The following is an 18,286-nucleotide window of genomic DNA, read 5'->3' on the forward strand; positions in this document are numbered from 1 at the left end:
CTGAGTGCCAACAGACGTTCGAAGAACTAAGGAGCTACCTCGGCTCACCCCCGCTATTGGCAAAGCCAGAGCTTGGAGAGGAACTGTTTCTGTACCTGGTGGTCTCTCCCATGGCCTTGCGGCAGTCCTTGTCAAAGAAGAAGCAAAAGTCCAACGGCCGATCAACTACGTCAGTCGTGCGTTGAGAGACGCCGAGACCAGATATACCAAATTAGAAAAACTGACTTACGCCTTGTTGATTGCAGCCCGGAGGCTCCGACCTTACTTTCAAGGGCACACCGTAATGCTGCTCACCGACCAACCGATCAAGACGATTCTGCACCGGGCGGATGCCTCCGGGAGGATGGCAAAATGGGCGATCGAGCTCACAGAATTCGACATCAATTATCGACCCAGGCCAGCAGTGAAGGTTTAGATATTGACAGATTTCATAGTGGAGTGTACTATCTCAGAGGAGGCCGAACCTGAACTATGCAAAATTGACGGCTCGAAATCCCGACCGAACTCCCCCAAAGAAGAGGCAGATCCCTCTGGTTGCTTTTGGGCCCTCTACGTGGACGGGTCCTCTAATATGTCAGGCGCAGGCGCGGGCCTGATCTTGATTAGTCCAGAGGGAGTCGTCGCGGAGTATGCTCTGCGCTTCGAGTTCTCCGCAACAAACAATGGAGCAGAATATGAAGCTCTGATCGCAGGACTGAGGATCGCCAAAGAGCTGGGGATAGATCGGCTCCAGGTCCACAGCGACTCTCAACTAGTCGTGGGACAAGTCAACGGAAACTACGAAGCGCGGGAGGACAGCATGGCTAAATACCTTGAAAAGGTAAAGGAGCTCGTCCCCGCCTTCAGCAGCTTCAACATCAGACAAATTTCGAGGTTGGAAATACCATGGCCGATCTCTCCAAGCTGGCAACGCTGGCTCCGGCCGAATTGTCCAAGGGCGTTCTTTTTGAAGTTCTAAAGTGCCCGAGTACGGAAGAATCGCGGCCCGTGATGGAAATTGACCACGAGCCCAGCTGGATCGATCCACTGATAACCTATCTCAGAGACGGAGTTCTCCCTCAGGATGCAAAAAAGGCTCGGAAGCTCAGAAATCAAGCCTCCCGATACATCCTTTATGAGGGCAAGTTGTACAAGAGATCATACTCTTTGCCCCTTTTAAAATGTCTCCGGCCTTCGGAAGCTGACTACGCCTTGTGGGAAGTGCATGAAGGAATCTGCGGAAACCATTTGGGGGCTAGATCTTTATCTCACAAGTTGCTCCGTCAAGGATACTACTGACCGACAATGCATCATAACTCGATTGAATATGTCAGAAAGTGTGATCGATGTCAGAGATATGCCAATATCCAGAGACAGCCTGCCACCGAGCTTACACCCTTGAGTGCCCCATGACCTTTTGCGCAATGGGGGATGGACATCTTTGGACCCTTTCCCATGGCATCGGGGCAGAGGAAGTTCCTTCTCGTGGCGATCGACTACTTCACCAAATGGGTTGAAGCCGAACCACTAGCAAAAATTACAGAAGCAAAAGTGCAAGATTTCGTCTGGAAGTCAATCATATGCAGGTTCGGTCTGCCCAGGACCCTAATCACTGATAATGGGCGGCAATTCGCGGGAGCAAGATTCGCCGAATTCTGTGAAGATCTAAATATCTCCCACAACTTCACATCAGTAGCCTATCCTCAGGCGAACGGCGAAGCTGAGGTAACTAACAGAACCCTTCTGCAGGGGATCAGGACAAGACTTGAAAAGGCGAAGGGAACTTGGGCGGACGAACTTTATCATGTGTTGTGGGCGTATCGAACTACCCAAAGACTGCCCACGGGGGAGACCCCCTTTGCTTTAGCCTTCGGAACGGAGGCCGTCATCCCGATTGAGCTTAAACTCCCGTCGGCACGAGTCGTGGCATTTGACGAACATCAAAATTCGCAAGGTCTTAAAGCCAATCTCGACTTGCTGGAAGAAAGACGGGAGGTAGCTCAAGTTCGAATGGCAGTCTACAGACAGAAAGTCGCTCGCTATTACAACTCCCGGGTCAAGAATAAAGTCTTTAGAGCAGGTGATCTAGTGCTTCGACGAGCCGCTGTCTCGCAACTTCAGGATCGAGGGAAGCTCGCCCCGAACTGAGAAGGCCCGTATGAGGTCAAAGAAGTAGTCCGGCCCGGAACTTATTACCTCAAGGAGCTCGGAGGAGCAGACCTCCCGCGACCATGGAGCTCAAAAAACTTACGGATGTATTACCAATAACTTTATTTTAGATAAAAGTTGCATATCTACATGTCTCCCCTCTTGGCACTATCTTATATCGACAGGGCAGTCCAAACAAACTGTATCGAAAGCAGGAGGGAAACTTCGCCTCGACAAAGTCGAAGGCCCGGTTCTCTTTAGATCAGATGGGGGGAGAGGCCCCGCAACGTCCATATGCGCCCCCACAGCCCTGTTAGGGACAGGAGGAGAACCTCGCCCTAACTTGAGCAAAGTCGAAGGTCCGGTTCTCTTTAGACCGGACGGAGGGAGAGGCCCTGCAACGCCCATATGCGCCCCCACAGCCCTGTTAGGGACAGGAGGAGAACCTCGTCCTAACTTGAGCAAAGTCGAAGGCCCGGTTCTCTTTAGACCGGACGGGGGGAGAGGCCCTGCAACGCCCATATGCGCCCCCACAGCCCTGTTAGGGACAGGAGGAGAACCTCGCCCTAACTTGAGCAAAGTCGAAGGCCCGGTTCTCTTTAGACCAGATGGGGGGAGAGGCCCTGCAACGTCCATATGCGCCCCCACAGTCCTGTTAGGGATAGGAGGAGAACCTCGCCCTAACTCGAGCAAAGTCGAAGGTCCGGTTCTCTTTAGATCGGAAAGGGGGACCTTCCCCAGCGGCCCCTTCGCAATAAGACTCCGTCCGGACTCCTACGAGAGCCGGACTTCATCCCCGACTTCGACCGCCGGTAAACTCTGTCCGGACTCCCACGGGAGCCGGACTTCATCTCCGACTTCAATTGCAGACAAACTTCATCCGGACTCCTACGGGAGCCGGACTCTGTCTCCAACTTCAACTGCAGACACGCTCCGTCCGGACTCCCACGAGTACCGGACTTCGTCCCGACTTCGCTTACAGGAGCCGAACTCCCGTAGCCCCACCAAGAGCGGAGGAAAAATTCCACTCGAAAAAGAAAAAGGGTGGAGGGGCTAAAAAGGAAGGCGATGGACTACGTCAGTGACGAATGGAATACAAACAGCGTCAAAGACGCAGAGAACCCCGTCTCAGCAAGGATTGGGGTTCTTATCAAGGACCCCAGCTCTCAAGAAAGCTCTCAACACAAGCCCGAGATGAGACTTCCTCAGGGTGACGAAAGATCGGACCTCCGAGCCCGAGCCCTGGTGGGGGGCACCAAACCCGAGTGGCCCCAGACGAATCTGTGACCACGGACGAAAAGGACGTGTCGATACGATGGCAATCGGATACCTCCGAACGATGCGAAGGCCGAAAAGAAGCTCGGCAAGCGACAATTCAACACGTGGGTATAAGAGGTAGCAAAAATTTCCCTTCTAGTATTATTCATCCAATATACACTATAGAGCCATTAAGGTTGAAGGAGAAGGATAACTGAAAGGCGAGCCGACGTGACAACTACCGGAAATCTACGGACGACGTCAAAAAAAAAAAAAGAAGAAAAAAAGAAGAAGAGAGAAAAGGGGAAAAAGAAGAGAAACAGAGAGAAAGGAATACAACAATAACAATGATAAAGAAAAGAAATTCGGTAGACAACAGTTCGACGCAAAGTGCGGACGAAGTAACAAAATCTCCTTCTCATTCTTCGATTAACAAGTTGTACGTTACAAGATCCGGAGGGTCAGAAAAAGAAAACATTATTACAAAACTCGAAAGGGATACACCGGAGGCCACTTCAAGCTGTAGACTTCTCTTCCCAGTTCTGTCCTTCCCAGCAGCATTTTCCAGTACGTGTGATAAGCCTCTCGGCTCTCGTCCCCTGCCTCGTTCCGCCCCATCTCCAGAATCCCAACCCTAGGGGGAAAAGGATGGGATAGAATTCAGGGAGCAGCAAAGGCAACGACAGCGGCGACGACGACCTGTTTCAAGAAGAACCAGGGTTACCCCGGAGACAGCAATGGCGCTGGAGATATGCGCCACCACCATGTGCTCCGCGACAACCACTGTCTTAGGCGTTCCGACAAGGTCGGCATGCGCTACTTCCACCGTCCCCGCAACAAGTTCTACTGCCCCACCGACGGCGCCGACCACTTCTGGTCCCTCGGCCCCGACGACATCAAGGATCCCGCCACGGCTTGTGACGACAGCTCTGCCCCCTTTACCGGTGTCGCCCCGTTCAGCTACTCCGAAGTTCTCAGGTGGAACGCCTTCACCGGTTGTCCCTGTTATTAAACCCCTGTTGTTGAAGGAATTCTCCCTCGAGCCCCCTTTAAGGCGACGAGAACCCTCAGCGGCAGTTTGACAACTGGAGAACTCGTAGACCACTATTCTCCTCGCACTCTTCCTAGTCCGTGGCATCTTCTCGAGGCTGGTCTCCGGGGCGGGGGCCCCGGCGGTAGAACCCCTCGGAGAGACTCGGGGGACCGAAGACGACGGAGAGCCGGTGGAGATGGCAAGGACCGGCGCAAAGGACGCTCGGAGTCGGAAGGGGCACCGATGGAGTGGCTGAGCGGCTAGGCTCTCAGGCGGAAGAAAGGCGTCGACCCACAGGCAAAGTGAAGCCCCCGGAGGAAAGGCGGGGGCTTAAATAGGCAAAGGAGCCTGGCGCAATTATGGTGGCAGATGTCCCTAGGCCAACCAGTACCCACCACGTGTCCCACTCACCGCGGCATAGGGTTGACCGTTCGTGGATTTTTATGGCGTGACGCTTAGGATCGCGTCCTGGGGGGATTCCGAAAAGACTTTTCGGGTCGTCCTAATCGAAAAAAGGCTCCGGCATGTGCGCATTAAATGCCAAGATTTTCGAGGGCGATCGTGCACAGGATTCAAGGGGATAACTTCGGCTGCGAAAATTTCTCTGTACTTCATTCGAAATTCGAACTCGGAAGTAGGGGGACTGGTGTTGGGTATAAAATACACCCCAGCCGAAGTTCTTGACGGAGGTGACCCTCCGAGGATCCAACTGACTTTCGACCTCCGGCAACGTCTCTTCAAACCCCCCAGGCGGTCGAGCCTCCGCCACACTCCCAAGTCTTGCCGACGGGCAGGACCCCGCCGGCGTCGACCGGATTCTTCGCGATGCCCGGACTCCTATGGGAGCCGGACTTCGCACCTGACTTTAATTGCAGAAAGACTCTGTCCGGACTCCTGCGGGAGCCGGACCTCATCTCCAGCTCCGGCTGCAAGAAGACTCCGTTCGGACTCCTACAGGAGCCGGACTTCGCTTCTGACTTCAACCGCAGGCAGACTTCGTCCGGACTCCTACGGGAGCTGGACTCCACCCACGACTCCAATTGCAGGTAAACTTCGTCCTTGAGCCGAACTGTCCCTGACTTCAACCGCAGGCAGACTTCGTCCGGACTCCTACGGGAGTCGGACTCCGCCCACGACTCCAATTGCAGGTAAACTTCGTCCGGACTCTTAAGGGAGCCGAACTTTGTCCCTGACTTTAATTGCAGGTAGACTTCGATCGGACTCCTACGGGAGTCAGATCTCGTCTTCGACTCCAGCCACGGCAGACTTCGTCCGGACTCCTACGGGAGCCGGACTCCATCCCCAACCTCAACTGCTGGAAGGCTTCGCCCGGACTCCCATGGGAGCCGGGCTCCGTCCTCGACCTCGGTTGCGGGAAGGCTTCGCTCGTACTCCTACGGGAGCCGGGCTCCGCCCACGACTTCGCTTACAGGTAAACTTCATCCGGACTCTTAAGGGAGCCGAACTTCGTCCCTGACTTTAATTGCAGGTAGACTTCGACCGGACTCCTACGGGAGCCAGATCTCGTCTTCGACTCTAGCCACAGGCAGATTTCGTCCGGACTCCTACGGGAGTCGGACTCCATCTCCAACCTCAACTGCTGGAAGGCTTCGCCCGGACTCCCATGGGAGCCGGGCTCCGTCCTCGACCTCGGCTGCGGGAAGGCTTCGTCCGTACTCCTACGGGAGCCGGGCTCCGCCCACGACTTCGCTTACAGGTAAACTTCGTCCGGACTCGTAAGGGAGCCGAACTTCATCCCTGACTTTAATTGCAGGTAGACTTCGATCGGACTCCTACGGGAGCCAGATCTCGTCGACTCCAGCCACAGGCAGACTTCGTCCGGACTCCTACGGGAGCCGGACTCCATCCCCAACCTCAACTGCTGGAAGGCTTCGCCCGGACTCCCATGGGAGCCGGGCTCCGTCCTCGACCTCGGCTGCGGGAAGGCTTCGCCCGTACTCCTACGGGAGCCGGGCTCTGCCCACGACTTCGTTTACAGGTAAACTTCGTCCGGACTCTTAAGGGAGCCGAACTTCGTCCCTGACTTTAATTGCAGGTAGACTTCGACCGGACTCCTACGGGAGCCAGATCTCGTCTTCGACTCCAGCCATAGGCAGACTTCGTCCGGACTCCTACGGGAGCCGGACTCCATCCCCAACCTCAACTGCTGGAAGGCTTCACCCGGACTCCCATGGGAGCCGGGCTCCGTCCTCGACCTCGGCTGCGGGAAGGCTTCGCCCGTACTCCTACGGGAGCCGGGCTCCGCCCACGACTTCGCTTACAGGTAAACTTCGTCCGGACTCTTAAGGGAGCCGAACTTCGTCCCTGACTTTAATTGCAGGTAGACTTCGATCGGACTCCTACGGGAGCCAGATCTCGTCTTCGACTCCAGCCACAGGCAGACTTCGTCCGGACTCCTACGGGAGCCGGACTCCGTCCCCAACCTCAACTGCTGGAAGGCTTCGCCCGGACTCCCATGGGAGCTGGGCTCCGTCCTTGACCTCGGCTGCGGGAAGGCTTCGTCCGTAGTCCTACGGGAGCCGGGCTCCGCCCACGACTTCGCTTACAGGTAAACTTCGTCCGGACTCTTAAGGGAGCCGAACTTCGTTCCTAACTTTAATTGCAGGTAGACTCTGCCCGGACTCCTACGGGAGCCGGACCTCGTCCCCAGCTCCGGCTGCAAGAAGACTCCGTCCGGACTCCTACGGGAGCCGGACTTCGCTCCCGACTTCTACCGCAGGCAGACTTCGTCCGGACTCCTACGGGAGCCGGACTCCGCCCACGACTTCACTTACAGGTAAACTTCGTCCGGACTCTTAAGGGAGTCGAACTTCGTCCCTGACTTTAATTGCAGGTAGACTTCGACCGGACTCCTACGGGAGCTAGATCTCGTCTCCGACTCCAGCCACAGGCAGACTTCGTCCGGACTCCTACGGGAGCCGGACTCCATCCCCAACCTCAACTGCTGGAAGGCTTCGCCCGACTCCCATGGGAGTCGGGATCCGTCCTCGACCTCGGCTGCGGGAAGGCTTCGCCCGAACTCCCACGGGAGTCGGGCTCCGCCCACAACTTCGCTTACAGGTAAACTTCATCCGGACTCCTAAGGGAGCCGAACTTCGTCCCTGACTTTAATTGTAGGTAGACTTCGCCCGGACTCCTACGGGAGCCGGGCTCCGCCCACGATCCTGGCTACGGACAAACTTCGTCTGGACTCCTACGGGAGCCGGATTGCACCCCCAACTTCGACTGCAGGAAGACCTCGTCCGAGCTCCTACAGGAACTGGACTTCGCTCCCAACTCCAGCTACAGACTCCAACCGAACTTTTGCCGACAAGTCTGGACCCCCTGGCAGGCCGTAGTAACGGCCACGACTCTGCTCCACTCCCTGCGGCGGATCCTACACGGCTCCATTACTCCCTGGCAGGCCGTAGTAACGGCCACGATTCTGCTCCACCCCCTGCGGCGGATTCTACGCGGCTCCATCACTCCCTGGCAGGCCGCACTAACGGCCACGGCACTGCCCCACTTCCTGCGACGGATACCGCGTGATTCTTCCATCCTATGGCAAGTCGCGACAACGGGCGCCGCTCCAGTCCCCGCGGCAGACTCCACGTGGCACGCCCCGGTGATAGCCACGGGTCCACTCCACTACTCTTCGCAACAAACTCCGCCTGATCCTGGGCAGCCCACTGCCAGACGGTTACAGATGTCGCTATCAGTCTGCTGCCCCCTCCGCCTATAAAAGGGGGTCCCAGATACGTTATTCTCTAAGCTTTATTTTCTATCCTAAAACTTTGCTAAAATTTTCGTTCGAGCACTCTATTCTTGTTGAGGCAGAGAACTGACTTGAGCGTCGGAGGGTCTTGCCGGAGCAACCCCACCTCCGGTTTAGACTTCCTTTGCAGGTCCCGGCGGCGACCGCGACTCCCTCGACTCCAGCTTCTCCGACGCAAGCGGATTTTTGCACCAATATTACCTTTTCATTGAAGAAAGTGAGATCCTCTTTAGATAATTAAGAGAGCCAGTCAAGTAGACTAGGGTTTGGATCTGAATCAACTTAAGTGAGCCTGACAGAGGCAGATATAATCCATTCTACTCACTTTGACTATTTACAAGAAAACCTTAATTTATAGTTTTTCCTGACAGTAAGCTAGGCAGATTTGAATTCCTATTTCTCTTTTTTGAATAGTTTGTTCTACTTGCTGACCCAAATGGTTGGTGAAAGGCTGGATGGTGTTATGGTTGTAAACTTCGTGAACTTATCAACATAACAAATCGCTTCTCATTTTTATTTAGCAGCATGCTGAAGTATGTGAATTTCCTTAAAGTCTTGAGATATGCTATGTACAACAATATTCATGACCAGCAATTTTTTGGCATCTAGTTCTGGTGTATAATCTTAGGAGTGTTTATTTCTTGATGGGATTTGACTACTGTCTTAAATCTTGAATGCCTGAATGAACAAAAGCAAAAGGTAAAAGGGTCTCTCTTATTGCTATTAAGATTACAGTGTACTCTGTTGCTTTCTTGATTTGTAAGCCACAAGTCTAACCTAGACATAACCTAATTACAAGTGTTTTTGAGTAATTGATGGGGATGCTATAATTAGTGTTTGAACAATAGGCCTAGTACAAGCGGAGAGGGATGACAACCAGCTAACCTCAGGCTAGATGACCCAATACTGAGGTGATTGAAAAGATGCATTAGTTTTGGCGGCAACAGTAAATTTTTAATGGTTCAAATAGGTAATAGTCAGACTTGTATAGACCAAGTTTCATCAGAATCTTGAAAACATGGAAAATACTAAAGAAAAATAAAATGCAACAAAGCTTGATGTAATATTTTTTTACTAAAAGACAACAATGGAGACTTCAGCAAAAACCAAACAGAAGAAAGTGGCAAAGAAGCAGTGGGTTGAAAAGTTCCCACCAGAAAAAATTAGAAGCCTAACCATTATCAAAAGCTAAAATGCGTCCACATTCCATACCTTTTCCCAACAGATGTGCCAAATATTTGATATGCACAAAAATTGTTAAAGATTCATGTTGTGGGGTGTTTCTAGTCAGTTAGGCCTCTGACCAATCTGACTTGAGCAATATAACATGGTTTAGTTTGCTCATCCTCAAGTATGGAGGTGTCTTTTCTTTCTCAACTTTATATCATGTCATTCCTCTTATTTGTATGTTCTTTGCCCTCGCCCCTCTATCTGTGTAACCCCTTTTGCTACTTTTTGCATAGAGATTATTTATAAAGTTAGACTTGTGCAAGGACAGAGATACTTGCATAGCTAGTTGCTGCTTTAATGCCGCATGTTTAACATAGTTGTAAGTTGTTACATGGTACAAAACTATCATCCTGGTGATTCACATAGAGGCAAAAGCTTTATTGGTAGCTCTAAAGTGCTTGGATTTGCTTGTGTTTGTCATGGTGGCCGCTTGCTTAATTTAAGTTTTTAATAGTTCTACCACCAGAGTTACTTGGACATGGTACATGTGTGTCAAGTACATAAGTGTCAGAAAATTTGACTTGCAATATCAGAAAATATGGATATGGAGATTGCTCTCTCTTGTATTCAGGGTATATTCTAAATTGAATTGGTCGTTGATTTGGAAGGATATAAGTGGCATTTTACACCTCAATTTTCCTCAACTGGAAACCAAACAAAGAAAATACTAAACTAACATGGCCTTAGGGTATAATCTTAGAAAAAATATGCTACTAGCTTATAGGGTTAAAGGACTACTAGGCCATGAGTTTGCCTGATAAGCCCTTAGAAAGGGCAGTTTCTGGAACTAAGTTTACTTGTCTCACCTCATGTTATAGATTGAACTGTTCGTTAATGTGGGAGGATATAATAGGCATTTTACATCTCAATTTTCCTTGACTATAACCAAATAAAGGAAATATTAACATGACCTTAGGGTATAATCTTAAAAAATTATGCTACTACCTAAGGTTCCCAGAGCTGGAATCAGGACCCGTGTCAGCCGACCGATGGTATGAGGTGGTACGGGTCCGCACTGGACCGAACCGGCGCAAACTAACACGACAGAGAAAAAGAGAGGAAGAGGGGGGAGGAGAGGGAGAGAGGTAGGGGAAGAGGGAAAGGAAGAGAGGGCCTCCAGCTGCCGTTGGAGCTCTTTCCGAACTTGGTAAGGTCAGAGGGAGGGAAGAAGAGAGACGGAGAACTCATCGGTTCAATGGAGGCTCTCGAAGGCCTTTGGACGGGCGGCGACGTCGCCGCGAGCTCTTCGACTGTCAGCGAGCCAGCTTCGAGAGAGCGGAGGCAGCTAAGGCTGGAGGAGGCCAGATTCGAAACAGAGGTTTGCCCCTATTTCGATTTTTTTTGTTATAATGGGCGAAGTCGGCAAATTGTTGCTGAGTTCACCTTTTTTTTTTTTTTTTTTAATTCGGCTAAAGTCAGCAAACAATTTGTCAAACTTCAATTGAAATTAAAAAAAAAAATAAGGTGAAGTCGACAACCAAGTTGCCGACTTTGCTTGTTAAAAATCAAAAAAAAAAAAAAGAACAGGGGCGAACCGCTGTTCCGCATGGAAGAAGGGCAGAGGCTATCCTCGGCTCGTCCGGCCTCAACCACCCTCAACACTCGCTTGTCGGCCATCGGAGAAGTCATGTCAGTGTCGGCATCCCTCCGGTGATCCGATAACCCCGATCTCTCGATCTCCCCCTCTCTCCTTCCCTCCCTCCACCATTACCAAGCTCGGATGGCCTCTGTCGGAGGCCCTATCTTGCTCTCCCTCTCCTTCTCCCCCTTTTTCCTCTATTTCTTCTCCCTCCCTTCGAGACTCCGTCATGCTGTTTCATATGCCGGAATCAGACTGGTTTCCTGCTGGTACGGTTCGGCGTGGCCTAAACCGTCCGATTCGGGATGGTTCAGAAAATTCTGCTACTACCTTCTATGGTTTAAGCCTTTAAGGGCTGCTGGGCCATGTGTTTGCTTGATAAGCCCTTATAAGGGGCTGCTTATGGGAACTAAGTGAGCTTGTCTCACCTCATGTTATAGAAAGTATTGGCCAAAGGAACAATGGGGTTTAATACTAGGTCTGGGTCTAAGTTTTTAAAGGCTGCTATAGACTGGAAAATAATTCTAGCGGTCTAATTAAATAAGGCTGGTATCCATAAAATCTAGTTGGCATATTTGGAAGGACTTGACATCATTATGAGTTAGAGATCTTATCCAATCAAGAGGCATATTATAGAGAATATCCATGTGCATCAAATCAAATCCTAGCATACTAAGGAAAAATATTTTTTTCTTATTTGTGAAGCGCTTTTATCTTTTAAGCAAGAAATGAATGTGAATACATTTGTGGGTAGGTTCACAAGATCCTACAACTATAAATAGGAGTACCTAGCCATGTTAAATAGTATCTTGACTTGAATAAAATTTCTAGTTGTATTCTCCATTGTTCTGTTAGAGTTCTTTGTTGTTGCTTCTTTCTCCTATCTTGCTACTTTGTTGTTGATGAAGTATAGAGTACAGCCAACAAGTACTACGACCAACTAGACCATGCCAAGCAGCATAGGAGCCAGTAGATTTGTGGGCGAAGACTTCAATAACTCTAGTGCCAGCAGATTTCTTCGAATTTTCGTATAAATTTTCAATTAGGGACAATATGAAGTTTTATAGTTTTCATATTTGTGGTAGAATAACTCTAGCATCTTTCCTTATTGTCGAGTCCTATTTCGGGTATGAATATGCATATAATGCATTATAAGGGGGTAGCCTTTGGAGATATTAATAATTTTTTTTTCGAGAGAATTTCCTTCACCAAGTGAAGGTTCTTCAATTCAATTTACTGCTATTTGCATGTTGATCTTTGAAGTGAAACCTTGTCGATCATATCAGATATCACCCCTTCTTTCTTTCCTACCGTGTCAGTTGTTGGGTAGATTTTCTTCCTCGAGGAGAAAAGTCATCATATGCACTAGCATTGATTACAAACATACACCACCACCCTGCCCAACCCCTCCCATCCCACCCAAACCAAAAATCATCCCCTCTTATGACTCAAGCTAAGAAGAAAATGTGGAAAAAATTAATGGACTGAGAAAAAGAAGCTGGAAGGAGAGCTTGGTGGGCGGTTGGAAGGCTCAAATTTGGGACAGTGCAAGGAAGGTAGAGCTCTTCTTGTGGCTTTTGTGCCTTAGCCCATCATCTTGCAACTTTGGGTGTGCACCTCCTTGTTTGATCCCTATCGATGATTGTGCTATTGTCACCACTCTGTCACTTCCCCTATTTCCATTCTACGGGTCATCCATGTCCTCCATGCACTTAAGGAACCCATAAATTCCCATAGAGAAAGCTGGGTTTTTATTATCCTAAAAATCTGGCCACATCTGAAGTTGTTCATTATTTATCACATTGCTAGTGAGAAGAGTATTGAATCAACTTTTGCATGGCCCTCAGTTTGTGATCCTTGGTCTTATTGGAATTCTGCTTGCATAAATTTTAACCTTGACTTGGCTCCTTATCATTTTGAATATAATGTTATTATAGAGAAGTTATGATTGAATGTATGTGATGCTGTGGAGTAATGATATATTAATTTAACTGTTACATGCCATTGCTAAACTTTTTTTTTCATTATTGTTCTTTCAGTTTTCTGTAAAATTATCTTTTGGATCATCTTGTGTATGTGGAATCATAATTATCTTCAGCGTTCCAGGATGACAATAAATTTGTTTTATTTTTATTGGTCAATGATTATATTTACATTTGTTTTTTTTCAGTTATTAAAATATTTTAGAGCTAGCAAACCATGGGTTCGTACAGCTCCAAGGATAAAAGTTACTCAGACAAAGCCTACTCAGTTTTCCAATACAGAATTAGAAAGCGAGCTCTTTGATCAATTCTTAATCAGTAGATTTAAGCCCAGGTATGTCAAAGTCTTCCATTTCTGATAGTTTTCACAATTTTTAAGTCATTCATGTCTATTAAGTTTACGCATGTTGGGAAATAAGTAGGATACTGGATTTCAATGTTTTGCTTATTTTATTTCCTAGTCTTCTTTTACCACCATGACAATTGATTTACCTTTTTTTCCCAACTTTCATGAAAGATAAATTTATAGCAGTCGGATCAGGAGCCATATTATCCAGATTAAAATTGTATCTGACAATTTGTCCTGATTGCTGAAAGTAATCACAAGAGAGTTAGTAATCTTGGACCATGGTCTGGTTGAGGTAGAAGGCGGTGTCGGGTCTCCTAATGCATGTGTGTTTTCATATCTGTGAATTAGTTCCTATTGCTGATTATATCATGAAGGAAATTGTTAGTTTAGGTGAATCTTGCACACTTCAGAAGAATAGGATGGGTAGAAATTTGATGTTTAAGAAGAATGACTGAGAAGTCACTGAATTCTTATAAAAAGTTAAAAAGAATGGAGAGTAGAAAAATATTTTGTCTCTTTTGTAGAATAAGATATTGATGGAAATGAATTAAGATTTTGGCTATATCTACTTATGGCGTAAATGCAAATCAGTTACTGAACAATTTGTGCATGCTTATCTTCATCTGTATTATTTCTGTGGCATCTCATCTACAGTCAAAATATGTTCTTGCCAAAACATGTCAAATTTATAAACAGTAAAGTATGTTCCCTTTTGATAGTCATCTTAGTAATGTTTCTTGGTTACATGGTAGCCACCCCTTCTTCCTTTGCTCATCCAATGGCCTAATTATCCACCAATGTTTGTTTTTTGGCTTCATCTTCTTTGTGCATTGCAGAAGCCAAGTCTCCTGAATCCTTATCTTTGAAGAATTTGATGGTTGGATGCATCTATAGTTTATACTTGTTCTTCCAGATTTGATTTATACTTTTTTCTGATCTAATCTTTATTTATCTTTCTCTCATAGTTTAAAATACCAAGTCTTGGAAATTGTGATGTTTATTCCAGTTACACAATCGGTACGGCAGCAGATTGTTGGCTGATGTATATGGATAGGCTGTTGACGCTGGGTGATGAATGTGCTGAGCAAAAGCAATTATTAAGAGAAAAGATGCTTGAGTTGGTTGATATATATTATGATGCTCTAGATGCATCAAAACATGGACTGAAGGTTAGTTTCTCTGTTCTATTCAAAGACATTGTTTAAAAAAGCTATGTTTCAGACTGTTTTTAAGGCCACCAGCCTCCATGACAATGTTCCTTTTAAAGAAACTTGCATCTGCTTATCCCTAAGTGCCCTAGTAGAAAGCTATCTTATGAGTTAGGCAAATATTCTGTTATTACTAAATGCCCTATTAGAAAGCTATGTTACGGAGCTAGGAAAATATTCTGTTATGTACTGTGTCAGTAATTTTTTCTTAGGTTTATCTTGGAACTAGGATAAATTAAATTCTGGAGGAGGTCCTGTCCCACCTCAACAAGCCTTTTTTCACTCCTGAACTTCCCTGGTCAAATTTGATTTGACACCACATAACTGACTAATTAGGTATATGGTTTGACACCATATAACTTACCCCTGCTATCCAGGGGTTCCAACCTTCTTATCCCAACTTCATTTTCAGATGAACAAAAACTGCCTCCATTTACCAATGAACAGGGGAAAAGGTAGTTGCATTTTTTATCTTTCTAACCAAAAAAACACTAGTGATGTGTGCTGTAGTATTGTGTACCATGTAGGCAGTGCATGGGAGAACAATATTTTCTCTTTTTTAAAAAAGAAATTAAGCTTTATTCCATTTCTATGCCTATCAAGGATAAAAGATTTGTCTTCTGCAAGCATCCAAATAAAGCCTCTTTCTTCTTACAGTTCACTGTGTTATAAATCTCAATAACATGTGTATGAAAGGAGTGTCCTTTTGAAGCTAGAAGGCAGCTATGTGCAATTTTGAATAGGCCAAATATTGCAAAAAGTCCTGATTCTGAATAACCAACTAGAATGTCCTTTATAAATTTTGCTTTTCTGATTTCAAAGTTGTTCTATATTTGTGTATCAGTGGATCGCGAGCCAGATTGTAAACAAGTATGTGTTTATGATGAGCTTATGCTCTTTCTGCTCAAAATTGTCTTTACTAGCAATATAAGGAACTTCCACTTATTCTTCATTCTCCAAAGCAGATTGAAGTTCCCAGTGAGCTGAAGCCCGACCAGTTTCCAAATTTCATGGAGAAGAAATATTTGGACAAGGACAAGGTATATGAATCAAAATCCATATTTGGATTGATCTATGAGAAGGTGAAATCATCTCAAACAGAGGATCGTCCGTCCAATGGTAAGTCGTGCTTTCTAGCCCTGCACAACTAGTTCTGAGTATGCATCACATTTTACAAAATCAGGTTTTCAACAAAAGAAGCCTATCTAAAATGGCATATAAATACTTGAGCGATTCTCATAAACAAAATTGGTTTCCGAAAGCTGATTCTACACCCTACTTTTGACAATGGCTTATAGCCTCATACAATTATTTTTGCAATTATATGGATATGGAGTCACACTAATATCCTTGTCAAGAAAAGCTGCTGTTGTATACAACAGATGCTAAATGTTTATGGTCATGAGCTTTATATGCTTGAAAGTGATAGCATCAGACCATGATTCAGTGGTTGTACTTTTAAATTCTTGTGATAGCTTTCTATCATATATCGTGATAACCATCTCTTCATGATTTGTTCTACTGGCATCAAATTTTACTCTTTTTTTTTTTAGGAGAAATAACCCCATAATTGTCTTACGCCCTATCATGATATGGAGGCTACATGCATATATGATGTTTATTAACATATAATTGTTCTATGAATGTTTGGTATGGTATGGTAGGACACAAGTATAATTTTTGTTATCAAGCAAAGGAATTCTGTCTGGATGGTAGCTCTAATAATTAAATCTTGCATAACCTTCTATAGTTTGGAAAAAGAATGTACACCTGATATTTCTTGTCATTCAACATATTGTTGTACCCCCCGATAGTGGCTAGCTTCTATTCTAGCTTCTTTGTCTGGATGTCAATGGCACACCAAATTAGTCTTTGCTTAAACCTCTAACAAAACAGGTAATATGCCATACTAGCATGCAACTGATGCAAGGTTTGTTGTGCTGGTACTGGGCCTAGACCGGTCAGTTGGTGGCATGGTTTGGTACATGCCCTCGTGTCGGCAGAGGGCAAGGGAGAGGAAGAACGTAAGAGCTGAAAAGAGAGAGAGGAGAAGGGGAGGGAGAAGGAGAGGGAAAAAGGGAGGGGGAGAGATGGTGAAGGCTGGTGGACCATGCCCAACATGGTTGCAAGGGCAGGGGAGAGGAACGTGAGAGAGGAAAAGAGAGGGAGAGGGAGAGAGGACTATCAAATTATCACCGAAGGCTACCAAATTGTTGTCGGAGGTGTCCATCCCTATTTTGATTGGGAGAAGGGCAGAGTCCCTCCTTTGGCCCTCCAGCAACCTTTACAGCCCGCTATCCCTTCTCCCTCTCCCCTTTGCTAGTTTCTCATTTCGAATGTTGGAACCATCTTAGTCTGCTGCCGGTGTGGCTTGGTACACTCCGAATTAGGTGGTTTGTAATGGTTCCTCAATCCTTGCTGTTGGTTAAATTCTAATCATTTTTGGTCAATTGCTCCCGTAAGTGAATTTGGATTCTTCAAAACTGACTCAATATTATTGTTAATATAATGAAACTACTAACAACCCTTGTTTAAATGTCAAAGCGATCTGCTGGCACAGTTATAAAAGATAGTGACTAGCACAGTTACTAGCCCTCGTGACATTTAAACTGAATTGGTGGCATTTTTATAAAAGATAGGGCAGCACAGTTACTAGCCTTGTTTAAATGTCAAAGCGAGCAAGCTCCATTTCATTCAATAAATATTCTCTGGCTTATTAATGGCAGAAATAGGTAAATGTAGAAAATTTGTTTGCTTAGAAGATGCTATGAAGCATACAGCTGGAAAAATCCCTTCACTCTTTTTATGTTACCCTTGCTCCTATGTATTTGTTTTATTTTGGTTGTGTGCAGAAATATGGCAACTTCCTTGCTTTAGTTTGGAGAAGACTTCTTGCTTGGAGTCATGGAAGCAACACTATAACGAGTACTTAGCAGAGATGCGCCAAGTTATGTCCATGGAACATGATTCCAAAGAATCTAAAAACTGGATGGCAAATAAAGTTATCCAAAAATATAAGCAGGTAAGCATACTGGAATTTTGTTAGGGACATGATTGGCGTAGCTGTTATCATACTAAAGGTTTCTGACTAGTTGGACAAATTTATAGATGCTATATGGAGCTTCAGAATTTGAAGAGAGCAACAAGGAACTTGATGATATTTTTAATGAGGCTCTTGCTATTTATCATGTTACTTATGAATATGCAAAGAGTGTCGGGACTGCCGGCAGGTGCTGCTTTGCATGGAATGTTGCAGGGCGTGCTCTGTGTATGCTCCATGCAAAGAAACAAAGTCAATTCTCTTCAATTTTATGCTTATCTTCTGTACTTCGGGAAGTGATTGGATAACAGTTTAATGTATATCATAATGTTATAATCCAGTGTAATGCTGCGAGGTTTTCGCTAATAATTAAGGATTTATATAACAGTCTGCTTTTTGAGTTTTTTTTTTTGCAAAACCGTCCCAGAGTTTCAATATTCAAAGCGTTAGCCATTCAGCAAGTAGAGACTCATGATTATTTCATAAACTTTATTGTGAGTAATTGTAGAATTTATGGTTCATTAGGGAGATGGTCATTGCTTAATTATTCAAGGAAAATTCAGTAAAGTGGGGACTGGCTTTTTTTTTTTTTTTAATCATAAGTAGCCAGCAAAAATCATTAACATTGGATAAATTTCCTTACCTAATAATTCAAGGAATTGCAAGTCTTGTGAAATTTCTCATGTTTGGCAAGCTGAAAGATGTA

The 18,286-nt window shown here is 46.2% G+C and overlaps 1 protein-coding gene across 2 annotated transcripts in view; it reads left to right on the forward strand.

Moving 5' to 3' along the window:
• The window catches only part of LOC140850986 (probable RNA-dependent RNA polymerase 5), a 39,795-nt gene extending 21,812 nt beyond the window's left edge, over positions 1-17,983 (forward strand). For both annotated transcript variants that reach the window (XM_073254643.1, XM_073254644.1), the window contains 5 exons: positions 13,172-13,317; positions 14,339-14,501; positions 15,506-15,659; positions 17,393-17,562; positions 17,649-17,983. In XM_073254643.1, coding sequence (XP_073110744.1) covers positions 13,172-13,317; positions 14,339-14,501; positions 15,506-15,659; positions 17,393-17,562; positions 17,649-17,888 — 873 coding nt within the window. In that variant the 3' untranslated portion in view covers positions 17,889-17,983. The remainder of the gene's footprint in view (positions 1-13,171; positions 13,318-14,338; positions 14,502-15,505; positions 15,660-17,392; positions 17,563-17,648) is intronic.
• The last annotated feature ends 303 nt before the right edge of the window (positions 17,984-18,286 follow it).

This window comes from Elaeis guineensis, chromosome 3 (assembly GCF_000442705.2).
Source record: "Elaeis guineensis isolate ETL-2024a chromosome 3, EG11, whole genome shotgun sequence".
Classification (NCBI taxonomy): Eukaryota; Viridiplantae; Streptophyta; class Magnoliopsida; order Arecales; family Arecaceae; genus Elaeis; species Elaeis guineensis.